This window comes from Beta vulgaris, chromosome 9 (assembly GCF_026745355.1).
Source record: "Beta vulgaris subsp. vulgaris cultivar EL10 chromosome 9, EL10.2, whole genome shotgun sequence".
Taxonomy (NCBI): Eukaryota; Viridiplantae; Streptophyta; class Magnoliopsida; order Caryophyllales; family Amaranthaceae; genus Beta; species Beta vulgaris.
The window spans coordinates 17,721,223-17,745,005 of NC_079210.1; the positions used below are offsets into that span (position 1 = coordinate 17,721,223).

At 41.8% G+C, this 23,783-nt stretch overlaps 1 protein-coding gene and 1 pseudogene across 1 annotated transcript; one reads left to right on the forward strand and one right to left on the reverse strand.

Moving 5' to 3' along the window:
- Nucleotides 1–2,367: 2,367 nt before the first annotated feature.
- On the reverse strand, nt 2,368–13,569 carry LOC104903086 (uncharacterized; annotated as a pseudogene).
- A 5,225-nt stretch (nt 13,570–18,794) lies between these two features.
- LOC130590167 (uncharacterized) lies at nt 18,795–19,682 on the forward strand. The gene has a single exon (XM_057392185.1). It carries the CDS (start codon nt 18,795–18,797, stop codon nt 19,680–19,682), a length of 888 nt encoding a protein of 295 aa, XP_057248168.1.
- The last annotated feature ends 4,101 nt before the right edge of the window (nt 19,683–23,783 follow it).

The window sequence follows — 23,783 nt, forward strand, 5'->3', positions numbered from 1 at the left end:
CAAACGGTTCAATGCACAGATATGGATAGAAAACAAGTAAACAATAGGCAACCAAACTAATAAACTAGGAACCAAGAAGCACGAATACCAAGCCAAGGAGTAACTGAACAAACTGAAAATGCTGAAATTGATGATAACTAACATATACAAAACAGCCCCAAAGCTTACATGAATCGCATTAAGTGCAACTGGGGATAAAACAAAAGGAAGAGGGATTATAGTAAGAGAAATTAACGTCAGCATAAGTACAAAAAACTGAGCAAAACACATGCTCCAAAAAACATCCCAATTAGTCGCAAAATGACAAGAGCAGAGCACAATAATGGAGAAGATGCAGGAGAAGGAACATCGTCGCGTTTGCGGCACTTAGTGTTATCTCGAGGGGACTGCGACCCAGCTGAAGAGGGGGAACCAACAACCGGGGATAGCTGGTCAGTCATGTCAGCATCAAAAGAGAGGTGTAGGTTATGGTGGATGACGCCAAGGGCCTGAAGAAATGCTTCATCAATGTCATCATCCGGAACGGGGTCCGTAGCTTGGTCCAGAAGGCCAGGAGAAGGAAGGTCTGCAGCAGGGGGTTGTAAACAGAACCCTTCATCACAAGAGATTTGGAAATCAGCTAAGGTGGCAAAAGCATTGGCAGTGGTGATTGTGGAAGGGAGAGGAAGAAGAGGGGGTGGATGAGATGGTGGGGAGTCAGGTGGTAAAGATTCGGAACATATGAGTGAGGGGACAGGTTGTAAGGGGGCAAGGTGTTTATAGGGGAGATTTCTAGGGGGACGATGAGAAAAACGGGTCCTTTGGCGGCGCTGGGGGCGAACTGAAATCCAATCAGGGTCAGTAGGGGAGGCAATGTTGCTGGACTCTAACTTGGCCACCACCAAGTGAAGGCAAGGAGCCGGTTTCCGGGGGCAAAGGTTGAGGAAGTGGTCCTTAGCTCCACATAAAGGGCAGACCTCATGGACTCCTTCATAAGTTAAGAAAAACTCGGAAGAGTCGAGGCCGGAGGTCATAGTTATAGAGCGAGGAACAGGCTTAGAGATATCAATATTAAGGCAAACACGGGCAAATTGAGCCTTGTCATCATTGAGCTGGGTGAATTTATCAAGCTTAACAAGGCGGCCCACCTTTTGAGTTAGGGTAGTGAGGTGCGAAGAAGACCAAAATTCATTAGGGAGGAAGGGTATTTTAACCCATTGGTCGACTCTAGTGATAGTATTGCAGAAAGGTTTGAAAAGAGGCTTCCAAGGAATAAGGACAAAGTTTAACCCCTGCACAAACCATGGCCGGCGATCCCAAACATCACCTTTATCGAGGGGGTTAGAGAACCGGATTAAAAACCAGTCATTAGAGAGGTATCGAATGGAGACCTCTCCCTGAATAAAGGTCCACTCTCTACGGAGGCGACTAGTGACAGAAGCAGTAGGAGTAGGATCCCCCCAGACTTTCCCAAAGAGGCAAGTCGCATGAAATTGGTTAAGCTCATATTCATCTAGGGTGGGGGCTTGAACCGTTACACTTGGGGTAGGATTATTTGGAACGTCTGTGACAGGAAAACCTGGGTGCCGTGATTGAGTGGAAGGGGAAGGTGAACTGTTATCGTCACTTCCCACTGATTGAACCACAGTGGTGTCGGGAGAAGGGGTCGGACTAAGAGGGTGATCCAGAGGGGTAGTTGTAGAGTGGGTGGCCCTAGTAAGGTTAGGGGAAAGGGAATGAAGATGGCTAGGGGATCGGACGACATCAGCAAAGGAGGGGGGAGGGATATCAGACATGGACAAGAGGAGGCAGTGGAGAAGTAAGTGGTAATTGAGAGTGAACAACAATAAAATATAAGACATCATAGGAGCAGATTTGTGAGAAGATTTGAGGCAGGAGAGAGATAATGGCGAGGGCGTCCATCCATTGGGCCTTACCAGCACCGTGAAGAGGAAGGGATTAAATGGATGATAAGTCTTCTGCTGAATCTCGAGGCAAATCCGTAGCAGGCCAAAATTAACCACCAAAGAACCATCATTAAGAGGGAGAACGCAGTAAAGTGGCAGAATTAATTGCGTGTTAGGGTTAAGAACCCGGGCAATCGGAGAAAGATTCTGGGGAATAGGCAAAGGCGTGACTAATTTAGGAGTTAATAGGGAGCAATTATGAGAAGCAAGATAGGGGGGAATAGGATCAGTAGGGGAGAGAGGAGATGATTGGCGGATGGAAGAAAGGAGAGAGATGCAGAGAGAAAGGCGTAAGGAAGAAGCAATTTGGGGGTGAGGGAGATTGGCCTTCTTCAGAAGGCAAAAGGGGCACCATTTTTTCTTTCTCTTTTTTTTTCTTGGACCAAAGGCTTTTCTCTCACTAGAAATCCAAAGCATCATATGGAGCACTTTCTTTCACTAGAGTTTCTAGTATATTTAACGAATATGATACGGGATCTAAATAAGATCCCCTAATATACATATCAAGCCAAAATCAAAACCAATAAAGAATTAAAAGAATACAACGCTTTACTTTTGAGTTTTGATTAAAAAAAAGGGTGAAAAAGAAAACCTGTAAGCAAAACATCAAAGCCAAAAATTGAAAAGGCAGTGCATCCTCATCAAGGACAATCGAGCCAAGGTGATCTTGGTTCTGCATATCACCGATAAGATTAAGGAGAAATCAGGATCCACAATTGAGAGATCAGATGCAAACAATGAAGCTACTCTGGCTGAAGATTAATCTGAATGGCTATATCATGAAATTCCCCCAAGTATTTTAGTTTATTCATGAAATACTCCGCACTTTTTAGTTTACCACTAACTACTTTTACTAACCAAAGGTTATTAATCTAGTGAAAGTATCGGGTCAGACCGTCTGACCCAATATTCTCGTCAGACGGGCTGAGCCCAGTACTATAATATACAGCAACGACGACGGTCGAAGGATTCTCCACCATTCCCACATAAAACCCACCATCACCACCACAACCACCACCATCAACACCACCGGAAACAGAAGCTTCTCCATCATCAAAGTAACTAACAGAAGGATAGTAGTACGGCAATGCAGGATAATTAGTTGGTGTAATTGAAGAATAAGCAATCCCATTTCCATACCCGTATCCGTATCCGTATCCATAATCACTCATCTGGAGAGAGTTGTTGGTGTTGGTGGTGTTGGTGGTGGTGGTGGTGTTGTGGTTGTGGTTGTTGGTGGTTTTGATGGCGGAGGAGGAGAGATGGAGGCGGCGAGCAGCAGATCTTTCACGTTTATGAGCGTTTTGATGACCACCAAGAGCTTGAGAAGAGGTGAAGTTACGATAACAATAAGTGCAGCTGAAGATTTTGTTGTCATTATTGATACAACATCTCTTCTGCAATTTAGGGGTAGTGTCTCACAATTTTGTTAAGCTGGCAGAAGAGGAATGAAGAAGAAGGAGAAAGTGAGAGAAAGCAGAGGTTAGTGTTTTGTTTCTTTCAGTTGGACTTTGTTTTCTTTCAGTTGGACTTTGTTTCTTTCAGTTGGACTTTGTTTTGTTTCAGTTGGACTTTGTTTCGTAATATGTATACCAACTGAAACAAATAATAGACCAACTGAAACAAAAAATGGACCAACTGAAAGAAATAATGGGCCAACTAAAAGAAATAATGGACTAACGGAAAAAAAAATGAAGACTACCTGAAAAAAAATGAAGAAGACTACCTGAAAAAAAATGAAGACTACCTGAAAAAAAATTGGAACCACCTGAAAGTCGTCCGACCAAAGATTATGGTCGGACGAGTCCGACACAATACGTTCTCATTAATCTATTAGTACATCACTTAATCTACCATATACCTTCTTAAAGTAAAATTGAATATACATTGTACCCTTATCTGAAAATTAATTAGACATAGTGATCATGAAATTATTCCTTTTACTTTTGTTTGCACATAAATATTGCTCTTTAGGCATAATTACGTACTTTCTCCATAATAAAATAAGTGCAACAAACAAGTGTGAAGTATTATTTGTGAGATATATAATCAACTCCTTTGTTGCACTTATTTTGTTACGGAGGAAGTATATATATATTCAATAATCACATGTTTTTGCATTACTATAGATACACAGGAACCACTTTGGGAATCATTTGCATTGTTGTTTTACAAAACCATGAACTAAATATGATAAGTTTACATTTTCAATATTCATATAGGGAATATTGTATATTATGTTTTACTTTAGGGGTATTTGATGAATTTATGAAAATCTGGTGAATTTTGAAAACATTGAGAGCATTTCATGAATAAACTTATGATTCAGGGGCAATTCATGAAGAAACCGTGATTTGGAACAGCACAACACAATATGCATACCTGGGAAGGGGTGAAAATTACCACGCCATGTCTTGACTGTTGCCGTCTTCAGGCAGCTTTCTAAAAAATTCAGGACTGGACACACATCTTCTCTCTATTGTGGGGAATATGTTCAAAAATGAAAAGACCAGCTCAATGGTGCAGTATAAATCAACTATGCGGAGCTAACGAAGCAAGAGCATTCGCATGCGCAGGAGAGAGTGAGCTCACTAGGCCAGGGGCTGCATTTGATTCCCATACATAGAGATAAGATGTGAGAAAGCCCTTCCTATCAGGGCTTTTACTTCACTGGTCTCCAGCTGTGATGATGCTACTTGAGCAAAAAGATTGACCAAGTCTGGAACCAGTGACAAGGTCTGCCATATTATTTCAAGGTAATTTTAATTAAAGTCCGAGCAAGAGATTAGTAGAAGAATCTTCCAGGAGACAGAAGAATATAGCATAATTAGTTGGCACATGTTTCGGAGGAAGAATTACTTGAGGATGGGATGACAAAACTAGATTACAAACACAGCTATAAACAGCACTAGACTCTTCATGATCTTCTTTTATAGGAAGCGCTTTCAGGAAAACAGGGAGCACCTGAAACAAGAACGTTCAAAGATAACACTCAGGTCAACATTGATCAGAAATCTTATCATGAGTTTACGAGAACTCTCCAGGAAACCCAGGTGAGATACTAACCTGATTTAATGGAATAGCCTCAGGATGTACCATAATCATCCTTGCCACAGCACCTGCTGCATTATCCCTCACGGCATCATCAGGCTCTGACTCACCAAAAAGCGGGTGGAGTCCCCTCAAAATATCACCATAGAATCTAATACCGATGAAAGAGAAAACAGGCTAACAAAGAACATCCAAGACTCAATTTATAGATAAATAACTTTTAATTCTATCCTACCTATGCAGAACTACTTAAGAAGTAGCAGCATTTCTTCACATTCCTTGTGCTAATAGCCTAATACATCAACAAAAACTATTCTCACATCACAAGTACAAGATAAAGATTGTGTAATTCAAAGAATCAAGCTCAAGTAAAACTGAGATGCACAACGGATACTTTAAAGCCACTTCCCCGCCATTTCTACAGAATTCACCGACACAGAAAGCGGCATTTCTCCAATTTGTTGCATCAGAAGATACCAGTTCTTTCAATGCCAATGGCATCACCGCCTGAAACATGGATAACTACGTCATAACACTCAAACCTAGTATAAAAATGAGATGAAGAAATAAACATGCAATTTCTATGGAATTATGCCTTTGATCTTTGGTTGCAGAAATAAAGTTAGTTATGTTAGCCATTATGAAAAAGATCCACTACATTACTCCTGAAAATCAATGCAATAAATTTTTATTAGTAATAAATTACAAAACTTTACATCAACATAGCCAGCGATAGGTGGACCCATGTTCTGCGCAACTTCTGCAAGGGTTGCAATCACCATGGTCCGATCTTGTGGTGGACGTGAAGCTTTCTGCAGAATCAAAATATTCAGATAAATATTATCTAAAGTATTAAAGACTAGCAATGACACAGTAAGAATGATTGCCCACCGCAAATTTCATCAGGGGACTAAATAGTTTGGCCAATATTGGTGCAAAATAAGGACCCATAGACTTAGCGAATGCAGGGAGAAGGTCAGAAACTGCATCCATTAAAACCTCATCATGTGCAGTGTCATCGTCATCAATGTCACTGTCTGACTCAATCTGCTGACAGACTGATTTCTCAGTAAGCAGCACTAATGTTGCATCGACTAGCTGTGGCATATCTGAAAATAAGTTCAGCTAATCACATGCTTGCATCAGGGGGTAAAGAAAAATCATAGCAGTATAAGAATTCCAGCTAAAGATTAACACTAACAAGCCTCAATAGCAGTATATCCTGTATCCTTGACAATGTCTGCTATGCCCATACAAGCTTGAGCAACAACCTCCTTGTCATCATCTTCAGTCATAGTCTTAAGATATATGTTAAGAACAGTATCTGGAAAAAGGAGTAAATTAAAAAAAATAAAAATAATAATAAATAAAATAAGTCATCAAAAAGCTAGCCACAAACAAGCAAAAGGAAGGAACCCAATCTCAATAAAAAAAAAAACTTATATTTACCAAGAAATTCTTTTGCCTTTGTTGAACCATCCTGCAAGCAAATGACAGAAGAAAAAACAGTTAAAAGGTTGGTTTGCCAGCACATCAGAGATTAGAATTAGGCCCTGTTCTTGGGCTGAAGTAGGCTGAACTGAACTGAAGTCAGCTGAAGTCAGCTCAACTGAAGTGAGCAGAGCTGAAGTCAGCTGAATTGAGCTGAGCTGAAGTCAGCTGAAGTGAGCTGAGCTGAAGTCAACTGAAGTGGGCTGAACTGGGCTGAAGTAAGGGCTGAAGTGGGCTGAACTGAACTGAAATGAAGTAATAAATGAAGTAGGTGAGCTGAAGTGGGCTGAACTGAAGTAGAGTGAGCTAAAGTGAGCTGAACTGAAGTGAAGCACCAAGAATTTAAGCCCAAAAGAACAGGGCCTTAAAGGAATTCAACATGTTCATTAGTACTCACCGCATGAGATTGGAAGATCGCTTGCGCTGCTATTAGTACATCTGCAGCAAAAACGGCGCTAATTATATATACAAACATTATAAAGCCAAATGTATGCACTCTGGCACCAACACTTTGTTGCCTCTCACAGAAAACAAGCGCCTCTCTCTCGTATTTCTTATTTTTTAAGTAATAAAGACCCGTCATTAATTTCATTATTATACCTATACACGACACATGCACATTTAATAAAAGCAAAATGGTATTGCTCATAAGTCATAACATATGATGAGCCCAATTTTAAAGAGCCATGATAGCTTCATACGAGGAAGAGTTGTTTGCATCGATCAAATATGACCTATATGGTCAATGCATCAGCAGTCAAACAAGAAATTATCAATCATAAAACACAAACAGGGAAGGATTTGACATGGTAGATGGAGACCATAAAGTAACAAGTACCAGATAATATAGAAACTTACTTTTCAAGGCAATAATTGCCTGAAGCCTTACATCCTCGTGAAAGTAAATAGAATGCCGTACCAAGATTTGCATAGTCTCTTCCAGGTATCTTTGAAGACCAGTCAAGGATTTTAAAATATAAATATGATAAAATGAAATGTCTAGAACTCAAGACATAAGTACAGGACAGAGCATCATTGGCACACAGGAAGGATACGGTGAATAAAAGGTTCTCGTATGAAGAGCAAACAGTCCTACGGCCTGAGTAGCAGCTGCCTTTTCATCTAAAACTCCCGTCCTTACACTAATATTCCTCGCTCTTGGTTCGTCATGAGCTTCATCATCTGACGACACTCCTCCAAACCCATTAGCATTTTCATCACCATCAGATTCATCAATGTCAACTGCTGAACCATCATCAAGATTGCAGGAGGAAAATGCCAACGGGACAACATGTGGAAGGTACTGTTATTTGAATTAAGAAGTTATCTACCGCTTTAAACAACCATCATAGAAAAGGAGAGAAATTGCATAATTTTGAAAGGACAACCTTGCTTACCTTCGCAAATCCATCGTCCAGGATTTCAGCCACATTGCTGAAGAATCCATGGGTATATTCACGCAGTTCACTATATTCCAAAGCAAAACCCTAAAGTGGCATGAACAGCCGCCACTTAGAAACAAACAACAGCCATATAACCACAACTGAAGTTTAGAAACCTTACAGCTATCGCTGCCTCAATATAAGGCGGCAATATGGGCTCCATCCTTGCTCTCCCAACTGACATTGCTACTATTCCTACTAACTCAGTCGCCCTTGCTCGTGCACGGAGGTCCTCATCATTTGTCAAAACCATGAAGTTTTTTTATCAGCTCAAGAACCCTTTCAGCATATGGCAAGAAAGCTTGCTCTGCAGCTGATGCAACAGAACCAATTGCGGACTGAGAGAAAAATAAGATGCATGAGTTAAATGAGGATAACAACTATCAAGAATCCATCACTGTGCCAAAAGAGATACAACAGATGAGGTGAAGAAAATAGCTCTTAGTTCTATTTAGTCCTACTGGTTATTTTCTTTGTTTGTTTTATTTTTATTTTGTCTTTCATCTAGGATATGTCTTTTGTCTTTTAGCTTCTTTACAGCTGTCTCTTTTTCTTCTTTTTGATTGGCTAAGGTTTGTATATATAGTGAGGTAAAGATGTCCTAGGTTTGTGTGAGAAAGGAATGAATGCGCCGTTATCTGAGGTGCAATACAGAAATACAAAAGAGCATTTTTGCTTGAACATTTAAAGGCTCCCAGAAAAGTGTGAAACTTTGATTTCACTTTGTTTTCTAGAAAGTGTCAACTTTCTTCATGAGGTGTGAAAAAAAATAATACACAAAAAAAAGATTATATCTAACCATGCAAGTCTCTTGTAAATTTCGAGGACTGTTTTGAAGAGCTGACAGAAGCTTTCCCATCAAAGGATCAATAAACGAAAGGATTTCCTCACCCATGTTCTCACAGAAGGCAGCCAAAGCATAGTATGACTTTTCCTGTGCAAGATATTCATACCAATAATGAAAGAGAATGATATGATTAGTTTACTACAAAATTATTGTATTTATGAATATCTTGCTTTACCTTTACTTCATTAGAGGCATCCTCCAAAGCATTTAATATGCAAGGCAGCACACTCTCATAGTGTGATATTATTTCAGGCTGTAGGTGCTCAGCAAACTGACCTAATGCAAATGAAGCAGCACCTCTCACCATCTCCTGTGGGTCTCTCAAAGATCCCAAAACTATTTGAAGAACAGGCTTTAGATCATTTCTCATTAATTCCAAGCAGCCCTCAGATATAACTCCCAAAACAGTGACTGCAGCTTCCCGGAACTTTGGATCAACATTTTGACAGTTTATAGATGCGAATTCCAGCACTGGTTGGAAAACTTGTTTTGGGAGGTTCAAAGCCATTGTGTCAATAACTTCTGCCGCAGCTCGATCTGGGGCAAGGTCCTCATTATCACCCCTGTCACTTGACTCCGCAAGCATAGGGCAGATGACTTGCAAGACTGGCATTACCAGCTTGTATTTTTTAAGAGAAGTATACTTGTATTGTGCCAGCCAGGAAATTATTTGAATAGCCTGACAAACAAATTTACAAATGGAAAGGTAAGGATCATGGCAAACTACAATCAAGAACGAAAAGTCTATCTGTCTATAACAGCTCCTATCAGCAAATCTAATGTGCCAAGCCAAAACATGTTGTCTGACCTGATGACGGGTGCTCACATCCAGATTCTGATTTGAGCAAACCTCAAGAGAAAACTGAACTATGGATTTAACTGAATCTCCGAGAAGTGGTGCAGGTGACTCAATTAGTTCATCAAATATTTCAAAGGCAATTACAGCAACATCTTCATCACCAGAAGCAAGACACTGCCTTGCAGCATGCAGTATTCCAGGTATGAAGTCCCTGAATTTGACCTACATTAAACAAAAGCCCAAATCAGTGAGTTCCGTGGTTGACACATTAGCGAATTATGTGGTGACACGTGTGGGAGTTTCCTGCAAACTAGAAATGAGTTAATGCTACCAAAATAAAGTCGATCCATTACATTAGTGCTCGCTAATGGTAGTAAGGTTATGAGAATTAGTAATATGGTTTCTTATTACTAATTTTACAATCATCTCTTGCAAAATAGTTTCTTTTGTTATTTACTTGTTAAATATAAAAACTCCTTTCAACAAGTCAAAATGCTTTGTCTGAATCGTTTTACACTTCACTTATTCTGCAAGTAGGCTCTTTTTAGGCCCTGTTCTTTCCAGCTTCAGTTCAGTTCAGTTCAGTTCAGTTGAGAGAATTTCAGTTCAGTTCAGTTCAGCTGTGCTTAGTTCATTTTTACACTACAGTTCAGTTCAGTTGTAAGAAGTTCATTTCAGTTCAGTTCAGCTGTGAGAATTTTAGTTCAATTCAGCAAACTTAAGCCTGAAAAGAACAGGGCCTTACAAGGACTAACTGCCTTTACTACACTAATCAACCAGCCTGGATTTTATTTCAAAAGAAAGAAACACAAACACACGCGGGCGCGCACACACAGGAGGGGGGGAGTGTGTGTTTGAGTGTGTGTGTGTGGTGTTTTTCTTTTTTTTATTTGGGGGGGGGTTGTTGAGGGGAGGGGAAGGCTGGGGGTTTACAAGATCAGCTTGGCTTTTGGCCTCTTTAAATGCATATATATTTTAGAAGTGATATTAAAGAGTTCAATGGTTGCCATAGAGAGTCAGAACCCTTGGTCTATATAAGTTCTAAAAATTAAAGACACCTTATATGTGATCTTGCAAAGCAACTAAATGCCACTGTACTCCAAAAAGGGGTTTCCCTTGGTACAGACATTGATGAACGCCTTCGGAGTTTAACTCGGCTGCTTGTCTCGTCCTGCAAACATTTTAGCAAAAGACTTTGAAGGTCCGCAAAATGTGGCCGAAATGTATCCCCAATTGTTTCAGTCAAGGAGCTGAAAAGAATCAACGAAACCTGGCAAAGAACCCAATGTGCAACATTTAGCTAATAGTATCTACTCAAGTATGAATTGGGAGCAACATTAATAAATGCAACAAGCAGCAAGATTTAGGGTACAACAAGTACACTAGAAATATTAACATTACACTTAATAGCCCAAAAACAAGATAAACACAAAACATACACGTTTAAGGCTTAAGATCCTATAAGATGAAATATTTATATAGAAGTGTGAGAAAATTCAGAGGAAGTTGTGAGTTAGACGGATTTTACTTTGAAATAAAATTATTAAAATATGAACATAAATAATTTATGATAAAGAAAAAATCCTTAATAAGCATGTTAGCAATTCGCATCAAAGTCAAAAGGTTTTAAAGACAGTAATGTGACATTTATATGAAGTTGCTTCTTCATTTTGTGAACTTATTCTTGATTTATTTCAGGTTGTGTAAGAACTTCTGTGACTGCATGCTCCTCTAATTATTGTTGTTAACTAATACACTGGTATAAAAAGAAAGCAAGAATTCAGATATCAATCAATACATGTACTGGCTGAAAAGGCAAATAAAAAGCATGCTACTAATATGAGGCCAACGCAGTCTATGCAGAGCAATTAAAGTCAATAGGCCAATACAGCAGATGCGAAAATTTGACATATGCACTATGACTTAAGATACACAAACATTACTGATTACCCCAATCACTGTCACTGTTTGATACTCCCTAATAACAGAAATTACATCCTTTGTCACTTCCCCTCTAGAGATAACCACACAATAATTACCAAATAAGGATGTAAGAAGTAAGCCAAATGGTGGCTAAAATAGAACAAATAGATAAATTGTAGTCATAACAACAGCTAACTTTTGGTGGCTTTGACGAAATGACAACATTGGCAGCAACAATAGCACAAGCAATGGTTGCAAGTGAGCCATGCTCAGGGGATGGAGATCAAGCGAAAAGGAATGAGAACAAATTTATCTCTTCCATAGTCGTCAATGTAATATGACTTCTATTCTGTTATCCTAAAACATCCTAAAACATGCAGACTTCAATTCAGCTAACACTGACATGTTTCAACGGCTGAGATACGTTGACATTCTTCTTTCAATTAGATAACTTCTCGATATAATTCATTTCTGTAATTTATAAGAGTATTTGTGTCTAGAATTGTATCTATCTCACAGTATAACCTAAGTCACCAAACTTAATAATGAAACAATATATATATATATATATATATATATATATATATATATATATATATATATATATATATAATATATATATATATATATATATATATATATATTACATACACACGCATAGTAAACTAGATATGTAGTGAAGAAGAATATGAAAGTTAAATTGACAGCTATAATTTTGTGGTCATCTTGTTAGACAACTACCAAACAAGTGCAGCATCTGACAAGCATACCTCCCTGTGATCCTCTTGTGTACTCTGACTGCACTGAAAAGAAATGGCAACAAGTCAGGCCATTCTCCAGCGGGAACGGCATACTTTGCAACAACACTGACAACATTTGCACTTGCTCGTCTCACTGGCGGACTGAAAGAAGTCAGATATATGAAGTTAAAAAGATGACACTAAAGTTGTATAGCCATCACCTTATATCACAAATTTGTCACTTATTCTTGTAGGAAATGACCAGGCCAATTAGTTTCAACCAGACCATATCAATGAAGAAAATTCAACAAAATTTCCAATTTCATATTAGAAATTATCATTATTTTTCTATAATATTCGAAAGGTAATGATTGAAATTCGTAATTATTGTTTTCATGATTTTGTCAACTATTTTTACTTCTATTCAACCAACATTCTTGTTACTAATGAGTAAGAGTCATAATATCATTAACACAAGTCACAACCAACATCAGTAATTTCCAATAATCACCTTAAAAAGTACAACATCGATTGTCTAAATCAAAGAATTCTGGTCATTTATATATATATGTATTTATTCGAAAGCAAATCATCGCTATAAAACAATACAGACAAAAAAAAAACACAAAAATGAAAAGTAAGTAAAAGGTACCTATGCTCCAAAGTGATGCTTTCTATGAGGGATTGCTTGACAAGTTGACGGAGCTGAGGAGAAAGCTTAGCCCAGTGGCCAGTAATTTTCTTGCGCAACAAAACAGCAGCAAGTTGGCGAACATTGGGAGTTTTGGCAGTGCGAAGATGGTGAATTAAAGCAGGAACTACTTGTGGGTCTTTGGCTAATCGCTTGATTTGATCCTCAGCTTGCCTTCGAGCATCATTGTCGGGCATCAAAAATTGTATCAGTAGCAGCTCCAATGACTGTGACATCTCTACTCTCTTCTTCTCGCGTTATCAGCCTCTGTAGAATAAAAATAATAATTTATCCTTCGAGCTTAAAATCTAATGTATAAACTTTGCTTAATACACTCTCATTACAAAAGCTGCATTCGCAAAAGTAGAAATAATTAAAATCCCCCACGTTTTACAACTTGGCGCTGGATTGCAAAAAAGGGAGAGATAAAAGTTGGGCCGCCAAAATAGGGGGAGACTAGTTCAAAATATATTGATGGGGCAGTTGAGCAGTTCAGATATAAATGGGATTGTTGCTGACATGGCACGGAGATAGTGGAGCAACTCACAAGATCAGCTAAAGAAGATTCCCATATATATATATATATATATCATGTAAACCTAGTGATCTATCTGAGTTAATTTCTCTCTCTAAGTATCTCTTAAGTTTATTCACCATCTTCCCTACTATCATAATTCTCTTTGTAACGAAGAACAAAGTTCTTTGCATTGTTCGATACTTGTACGACGCCGACATCATATTAGTGGATTGGTGATCAAGAGCATCACCCGCGGTTTTTCCCTTTTTGAGTTTTCCGCGTCAACAATTCTTTGTTCCTTTTATCGCTTTATTCATTTCATGTCGTTTATTTCTTTAATAATGTTGATTGCTATTTATATATTGATCTAGTTGTTGGCACCTTAACCTTTTAAGTACTTGGTACAAAATCGGCATAAACAATTTGGCGCCTGCCGTGGGGCCACAGCAAGATCTTTATACATTCATTGGCAATCACATTCTTTCGTTTGATTTTTCCATACTCTTCCATCCTTTTGTGTTTTTAATGGCAGGAGTGGGTTACTACCCAAGAGGTCATTGACGAGCTCAACCGCGTCAAGGCGGAAATGGCGTTATTGAAGGAAAGCTATGTCGCGTCTTGCATGGAGAACCAGAGCTTGAAATCCGCCCAAAAGACGTCGAAGAGACCAAAGCCTCGCAATGTTCGTGACGTCTCTAAGATGAGCGATCTGGACGCTGACGGATTCGAGACTCCCGTGAACCATGTCATTCCCGAGGAGGCTGATGATTCAGAAAGAGAAGACGGTGACGGTGATGAAAATGGCGGTGCTGGTCCGCCAAAAGCGCCCGTCCAAGGCCGTATTGATGATCCGGTCCAGCAGCGTCTTCGGCAATTTGAAGACATGATCGCTCGCATTCCTGGCGTCCCTCGGCCAATGGAAAAAGCTACTCCTAACAGTTATGCTGATTCTCCTTTTGCAGACCCCATTGCGTTGATCGAAGTGCCCAAGCGGTTCTCTGTCCCATCCATGAAGCTGTATGACGGCACCACAGACCCCAACGACCATGTCGCTCAATACAAGCAGAGGATGATCACCATTTCAATCCCAAAAAATATGCGAGAAGCATGCATGTGCAAGGGATTTGGCTCGACGCTGACTGGGCCAGCTTTACAGTGGTTTATTAATCTCAATAATGGGATTATCTCTTCTTTTGCTCAATTAGTTAACACTTTTAATATGCAATTTGCTAGTAGTCGCAAAATGGAAAAGCAAGCTAGCGATTTACATAGGATCGTGCAAAAATCTGATGAGTCTCTTAAGGAATTTGTGAACAGGTTTAACAAGAAGAAGGTGTCCATTCCAAATTGTGATGCTCGGACGGCCATCGAAGCGTTCAGACGCGGCTTAGATGAAGAACCAGACCTCTACAAGGAGCTGACCAAATATCCCTGTCCAACGTTTGAGGATGCTCAAGCCAAGGCGCTGGCCCAAATCAGGCTGGAGGAAGACATGCAATCCAGAAAGGCTTATGCCAATGCTAACAGCCGAAAGGCGGCGACCAACAACCAGGCGTCATGGCGTCAGAAGCCTTATGAGCGTCCGCAGCAAGTTCATAGCGTCTGTCATGTCGGGTCGGCCAGCGACTGGAAGAATGATCTTGGCCTGCCCCCTAAGTTAAGCGAATACGGTTTCAACGTCACCATGGGAGGTATCATTAATACTTTGCATTCTTTAGGTTCTGCTGTTAAATGGCCTTTCAGGAATGAGAAACCGTCCATGGGGACCATGGGCATCACACTGACGAATGCGTCGCTTTGAGGCGAGAGGTGTCCCACCTGCTGAAGCAAGGATATCTGAAGGACTTGCTGACGGAGAAAGGGAAGCAGACGGTGTCGAAAAATGACGATCGACGCCAACTTTTCTCTTTATTCAAATTTTCAATCTCAGATCTGTATGCTTTCAAAGGGGTTGATCTTATATCAAAGGAACTCTGAACAGGGACAAACTCCTTCAAGTGTGAAATTTCTAAATTAATTAGATAATTTTCATTTTTTAACTTTCATAATACTTTGATTTTTAATTTTTATCAAATAAATCAAAGAATCTTGTTTCAACATCTGTTCTCATTTTCTTAAGCCATTCTATGTGTTCCTTGCAAACCTTTAGGGCTTGTTCCGTTTGTTTTCGTTTTTCACGTTCATCTCTACATTCAAGAATTGCATCATAAAGAAGATCATATATTTCAGGCCTAGTTTTACAATCTAAGTCTGACTCAAGACCATGTTGACTTACCTCAACTTTTTCTTCATCTTCTTTTTCGTCAGTGTTTGCCATGAGGCAAAGGTTTGCTGTTTCTTCAGTTTGTTGTTCCTCTTCTTCTTCCGTCTCTGAATCTCCCCAAGCAGCTATCATAGCTTTGCGCACATTTGCCTTAGAGAAGGGGCTTTGATTCTTTGTTCCTTTCAGCAAAGCGTTCCTTGTTCCTTTCTTTGGTTTTGTCATTTTCCCAAAGAGGACATTCCTTGATGAAGTGATCTGTACTACCACATTTATGACAAGCACTTTGTTAGAAAATTTCTTAGTTTTACCTTTGAAGTTTCCATTCTTCATGTTCCTATACATCTTTCGAAATTTTCGAACCATGAGGGCTCTTCTTCTTCTTCTGAATCCGAATCATCTTCATCATCTGCTTTGAGAGATATTATTTTGATTTGGAGCTTTCACCATATTCAGTATCAAGGTGAAGCTCATGAGTCATAAGTGACCCTGCCAGTGTTCTAAGTTGAACTTAGTGAAGTCTTTTGTTTCTTGAAGAGCAGTGACTTTAGCCATCCATCTGTCCTTAGGAAGACTCCTAAGAACCTTTCGAACCTGTTCCTCAGATGAAATAAACTTTCCAAGAGAAGCCAACTCATTAATAATGTTAGTAAAACGAGTAAACATGTCTCGGATGCTTTCTTTAGATTTCATGCAGAACAGTTCATATTGATTCATAAGTAAATCAATTTTCGATCTTTTAACTTCATTAGTTCCTTCATGTGTTACTTCTAGTAAATCCCATATTTGCTTTGCGGATTTGCATCCCATGATCCTATTATGTTCATGGGGTCCAAGTCCACAATGCAACAGTTTAATAGCCATGGCATTTACTTCCATTTTTTCAAAATCAGATTTGTCATAATCAGAGAGGGGTTTTAGAGTTACCTCATTTTTGTCATTTGTAGTTGTGACTTCGAAATCACCAACTTCAATGACTCTCCATACCTGATAGTTTTCAGCTTTGATGAATATCTCCATGCGGTTCTTCCAGTAGTTGTAGTACTTCCCATTGAACATAGGAGGCCTTTGAGTGGAATAACCTTCTTCAAGTTTCTCGGTGGTATTCATTGTTCCTTGGATCTTTTTCTCAATAGGGTTTCCTATCTTACGTGAGTTCTGCTCTGATACCAATTGTTATTTCCTAGGAACACTACAAGAGGGGGGGTGAATTGTAGGTGTAGAAATAAACGTAACTTTTTGCGGAAATTAAAACTTAAACGAATAAACAAGCAAAAGGAACACAAGGGATTTTTACGAGGAAAAACTTCTTGGGCCCAACAAGAAGAAACAACCTCGACCACTAGGGATTTTAAACTCAACTCTTTCACTAATTAGGCCAAACAACTTTGTTACAACCTAATTCTAACTCGAGCCACACCTTGAGTTCCTAAACTCAAGTTCCTGAGCCACTGTTCCCTTAACAGTAGTTCCTCTCAACTTCACTCGAAGTTTTCTCACTCATACAAGCTTCACTCAAAGCTTCTCTCTTACAGAACTTCACTCAAAGTTCCCTTACCCCAAAAACCAAAAATACAATTGATCGAAATAAGCTTAGTGGAATTAGAGTAAGAAAGCAAAGAACAAATGGCTATTATGAGAGAATGAAGGCACTGACACTTAATTAGTTAAACTCACTTAATTACTTAGTCAGACACATTTTGGAACTTATCTAGACTTCAATATTTATAGTGTAATCACAAAGAACGTGGGAGTAAAACTCGATTACATTTAAGTCCATTAACCCATGATGTTCCTTCCCCTAAGGAACACGTTTTCATCATGTCCCATGATCCCATGATCTCAATATGAACGTGGATATATTTTAGCCACAACTCCTAAGTATAGGAGTTCCTTGAGCTTTATCCGAAAATCAGTTTTATAAAAACACTTTTATCATTAAACTGAATTTTTAATCTTTAAGAAAATAATATCTTTTAAACAAAATCTTTATAAAACCGGATAATTATTTCTTTATATTTTCCGAAAAACAAAATCTTTTCTCTTAAACAGATTTTCTTTTTAAAACTGATTTTATCTTAACTATTTGAAATTAGATAAAACTAATTTCCTATAATTTAGGCATGACTTACTCAATTCATAATTGTACCGTTATACTTTGCACGCCTAAGTCTAGTTCCTTTTATAAACCAAGTTCCTTTAACAGATTCGTTTAGTGCCACTTAGTTTGTTCCTTAGAAAGGAACAAACCTCATTCTCAAATAAAACTGCCACTGTTCCTTACCATCCTTACTTTGTTCCTTTACACTGGAACTAAAAAAAAAAACGCCTAGCTTTTATTCTTCTTGATCCAATGCTTGCTCCAGTATCAACTTATAGAAACTTCTTTACTTAGCCTTTGAAATCCTCTCTTGACTTCTTCCTTGACTTCGTATTCTCCAGTTCCTTTCATTGATACCTTAAACATCATACACTTAAATAACTCATTAGTTCACTACTTAGTTTGCATCTTTGTTTCTTTGTCATCATCAAAACTAGGGTTCAACACCTAATTGGAGTCTTTGTACTATTTGCAATATTAAAGAAATTTCTAAATATTTCTCAATATAAAAGAAAAAACATAGACATATATGGTGTTTTATATTATTTATCTCACTTAGTAGATTGATAATATCAAGTTTTTATATATACATAATGTTTGGGCCCAAACCTGGGCCTCCGGTGATCAGGACTAAATCCTCCCCTCCAGCGTGGAAGCCCCCAGTGGGGCCCACATGCCTTAAATTCCGTGCCTACATGGCAGGGAATTTCCTCACACTTTTCAACGCCTATAAATGCCGGGCAGATCCCCATTTATTGAAGTACGCAATCCTAGACAGTACACTTGGCAACCATTAATCAATACACTTACTGACTTGATCGTCGGAGGGGCGATCCCGGATCCACCCCCGGGTAGTCTAACCTTCGCTTTGTGCAGGTCTCCGAGCAGACAGGCCTTCATACCCTTAATCTCGATCATTCCCACTTAATACAAGTTTTTACACGAAACAAGTTGGCGCCGTCTGTGGGGAAGTCGAACTAAAAGTCATGGCCATCACTCGGAGAAACCAAAGGAGGCAAAGGGCTCCCGCCCCCTCCAACCGCTCGAGAGCGCCATCCCCCGAGGTAGCTGACGAGACGGCCGGAGACCCTCGTCTAGTTCCCATGCTTTCGGCCCGTAACCAGCATGTCCTCGAGGAAACTAATCCTCGAGAAGCGGCGAGTGCTGTGAATCTCAGGATACCTCGAGAGAGGACTGCTCCAACCCCAGGGGGTCCTCCACTCCTCGAGCATACCAGTCCTCAACCGGTCACCCAGCAGGACCTTCAGCAACTAGCTGATCGTCTCAGCGACAACTTCGAACGTGGCCTCCGAGCTCTAATGCTAAATTTCCAAGTGGGAGGGGAAGGAACTTCGAACAGGGCCCCTCCACCTCCGCGGCCTCAGCTAACTGTAGGTCGTCATCAAGCGGATAACCAAGACCAGCCACAGGTCATTGCCCTCGACCCCCCGGGCTCATCACGGGTGTCTCGACGGGCAGCCCAGGCCGCCCCCGGAAAAGATTATGCCCGACATGTCATCAACGAACGTTACAGGAGGAATGGTAATCGTGACGCCATGGAAGTCCTAAATGAAAGAAGGGCCCAGTCAAAGGCAAAGGACGTCAACCCCAGCCCTAACAGGGAGCAGAGAGAACCTCGAGAGAGGGAACCTCGAGAGAGGGAACCTCGAGAGAGGGAACCTCGAGAGAAAGAACCTCGAGAGCGGGAGAAACAGGGAAAGGAGCCTCAGGACGAGAAGAGCCTCGGCACGAGAAAGAGCCTCGGCGCCGATGGGGCCATAGGCAGCGGTCGTCGAGCTCCGAGTCCAGTCATGAATCAAGTATTCAAATGGGGAATCTTGGATTCACCACGCCATTCAACGAGAATATTATGAGAGCATTTACCCCTCGAAAGGTTAAGGTCCCCCCGATCGACCATTATGACGGGACAACTGATCCCATCGACCACCTAGCCGCCTTCAAAGCACAATGAGCGTCCAGACCAGCAGTGAGGCCGCATGGTGCAAATTCTTCCCCACCACCCTGAAAGGCCTGGCTCTAACCTGGTTCACCGAGTTGCCTTACGGGAGTATATCGAGCTTCACCGCCCTCGAAACAGCATTCAAACAGAACTTCATCGCAGGTTGGAGGCATCGAAAAACCAGTATTCATCTCATGCCAATCAGACAACGGAGGGAGGAAGACTTGGCAGATTACATCAAGAGGTTCAACGCAGAGTCTCTCAAGGTGTATGACCTACGGGATAGCGTGGCGTTCACCGCTCTCATGTCTGGGCTATACCCTTCGAGTAGGTTCAAACTAAAGCTGGCCGAGAGTGAAGCCTCTTCATTCTCAGAAGCCATGAACCTGGCCCAAAAATTTATACAAGCCTCCGATATCTGCAAAACCCATGAGGAGCCCAGCTCCGGGAAAAGAAAACATGAATACACTCCACGAGCAGACAATCCCAGGGATGTCTCTCGAAAAGAGAAAGACAAGAAGCCTCGGTTGAAAAGTCATTGGAACGACCCTCGATACAACCTGAATCAAAGAGAAATCTACCTAGACATCAAAGGAAAATACCCCTTGCCAAAGCCTCATCTAATTCGAACATCTGTCAATAAGCGAGACAAAAAACTCTGGTGTGAATTCCATCATGACAGTGGCCACACCACGCGAGAGTGTCAAGAGCTCAAAAGAGCCTTGGACAAACTGGCTGACGAGGGAAAGCTGAATCGGTATCTAAAAGATCCAAAGGAAAACAAAGTCGAGCCCCGTCCGGAAAAACAGACTCGAAGCGACGAAACCGCAGGATATGTCAATGTCATCGCAGGTGGATTTGCTTCGGGGGGCTTAACCAGCCGCTCTCGCAAGAAACACCTCTACACCTTGAAACATGGAAGCGATATAAACTCTTCTGCCACATGCCCGACCATGACCTTTAAGGACAGTCACCGGCCTATACAAACCCCGCATGACGACCCTCTGGTTGTCGAGATGAAGATTGCCAACCTTCGTGTGGGCCGCGTTTTGATTGACAGTGGAAGTTCTGCGGATATCATCACTATGGATTGTTTGAGGAAACTGAAATATGAAGAAAAAGATCTTACTCCCATCGACCAGCCGCTGGTAGCTTTTTGGAGGACAGTCAGTTCACCCAATAGGCTCGGTCAAGCTACCGACACGGATGGGGGAAAAGAAAGCAGGTCGAAATGTCATTGTCGATTATCTCGTAGTCGACACCAGCCTTCCCTATAATGTGATCATTGGGCGACCCACTCTCAACAAAGTAAAAGCTGCCATCTCAACGTATCAATTGCTTTTGCAGTTCGAAGGGGACGACGGAAAGGTCGCTCAACTATTCGGCGATCAGAAATCTGCTCGCGAGTGCTACGTTAATAGCCTGAAGTGCAAAACGGAGGGACCCACTCGAAAGAGGAAGAGCCTCGAGCCAGAAGAGCCCCACCCTGTCATGGGACTCTATGTGGCTGATAATCCAAAGCGGTATGAGCGACCTCGCCCCGCCGATCGAGATGAAGAAATATGCATTGATGAGAAGCGGGGTCGCACGGTTCGAATAGGGAAGCTGGTCCCCGAGGAGACCAAGGTCCAAATCCTGGAGGTCATAAAGGAATTTCAGGACGTCTTTGCTTATTCCGTCGATGAGATGCCTGGCATTGATCCTAAGCTCATGGTCCATCGACTCAATATTCGGGAGGGGCATCGCCCAGTCAAGCAGAAGCTCAGGCACCAGGGAGCCGAGAGGAGTGCAGCAGCCTCTGAGGAGGTGCAGAAATTGTTGGCCGCGGGATTCATTCGAGAATGCCAGTATACTGAGTGGCTGGCCAACGTGGTCTTAGTCCGTAAGCAAACTGGAACATGGAGGATGTGTGTCAATTTCACGAACCTGAACAAGGCCTGTCCGAAAGACGACTTTCCCCTTCCTAAGATCGACAGGTTCGTCGATTCGACAACCGGTCATGCATCATTCAGCTTCATGGATGCCAATGCGAGATATCACCAGATTCCCATGGCTGAAGAAGACCAAGTCCATACTACCTTCACCACGAGCTCGGGGGTCTATTGCTATAGAGTCATGCCTTTCGGCCTCAAGAATGCAGGAGCCACCTATCAACGCTTTGTAAACAAGATGTTCGAAAAACAGATCGGTCGTAACGTCGAAGTTTATGTCGACGATATGATTGTGAAAAGTAGGAAAGAAGAGGATCACGTTTCTGACCTAAGAGAAACGCTCGCAACCCTCCGCGCCCACAACATGAAGTTAAATCCGAAGAAATGTGTCTTCGGCGTAAAAGGGGGAAATGCCTGGGTTTCCTCGTCGATGAACGGGGGATCGAGGCTAATCCCGATAAAATTCAGGCCATCATTGAAATGAAAAGCCCTCGAACTGTCAAGGAAGTCCACCGCCTAACCGGCTGCATGGCAGCCTTAGGGCGTTTTCTCTCTCGGTCAGCGGATAAAAGCCTCCACTTTTTTCAAGCCCTAAAACAAGCAACATTCGAATGGGGTGCTTCAGCAGAAGAAGCATCCGAACAACTCAAGAGTCATCTCGCAAGCCTTCCCAAATTGGTTTCACCTTTACCAGGAGAGACACTTTTCGTCTATCTCGCAGTATCGGACCATGCTGTGAGTGCGGTTCTCGTAGCCGAACGAGAGAAAGCTCAGCATCCGGTGTACTTCGTGAGTCACGCCTTTCGAGGCGCTGAATCGAAGTACCCCCCAATCAAAAAAATGATCTTCGCTCTAGTCTTAGCCACACGAAAGCTCAAGCCCAATTTCCAGGCTCACCCTATCAGAGTGCTTACAAGCCAGCCCATGCGAAAGGTAATGGAAAGGAAGAATCAATCGAGCAGAATTACGGATTGGGTTACCCAGATATCTGACTATGGCATCGAATTCGAACCCCGGCGCGCCATCAAAGCCCAGGCCCTCGCCGAATTCATCGCGGAATGTACTTCCCGACCAGAAGCCGTTGAAGAAGGATCTTGGAGTCTCTTTGTCGATGGGTCTTCATCGAAGGTAGGGTGCGGGGCTGGCCTCCTGATCCTTGACCCGCAGTCCAACAGGACTGAGTACGCCGTCAAATTCGACTTCACTGCTTCGAACAATGAGGCCGAGTACAAAGCACTACTCTTGGGCATACAGTTATGCAAGGCGGCCGGCGCTCAAGAACTCAAAACCCACTCCGACTCTCAATTAATCGTAGGACAGGTGACAGGGGAGTTCGAGGCTAAGGAGGACAGCATGCGTATGTACCTACGGAAAGTAAAGGAGGAGATCGCCAACTTGTCTCACTTCTCAATAACTCACATCCCACAATCGGAGAATCAGCAGGCAGACGCCTTGTCAAGACTAGCAAGTTCAGCAGAGGACCTCTCACCTCGGCCTATAATGTGGGAAGTTTTGAGGGCTCCCAGTATCAACAAGGCAGTGAATACCCTCGATAGAAGCCCCACTTGGATGGACAACATCATAGTTTTATGGGAAAATTCCTCATGTACCCCTGAGGTTTAGCGTAATTCCCAAATTACCCCCCACATTTGGGGAATTCCTCAGATACCCCTGAGGTTTGTGTTTGTGCTCAAGATACCCTTATTATGGATGGAAACCTAACACCGTTAGGTTTTCCTCTCTTTCTCCCCAATTTTCTTTTTCTCTCTCCACCCATCATCCTCCATTGATGAACATGAAAGCTTTCTCTCTCCTCCCACCCCACTTTAAAGCCCTAACCACCCAACCCCATTACCTCCCCTTCCCCCCACCCCTCCCCTACCCCCGTACCCCCTCCCCCACCCTCCCACTACCCCAGCAGCCCCCTCCCCCACCAGATTAGCCCCACACCCGCAACCTGCCCCTCACCCCGTCGCAAGAACCCCACCCCTCCCCCACCCAACCCCGTCCAAATCGACGCCCAGACCCCTGTCAAAATCGACCCCACCCCTTCCCCACCTAGTCGAAATTGATGCCCAGTCGAA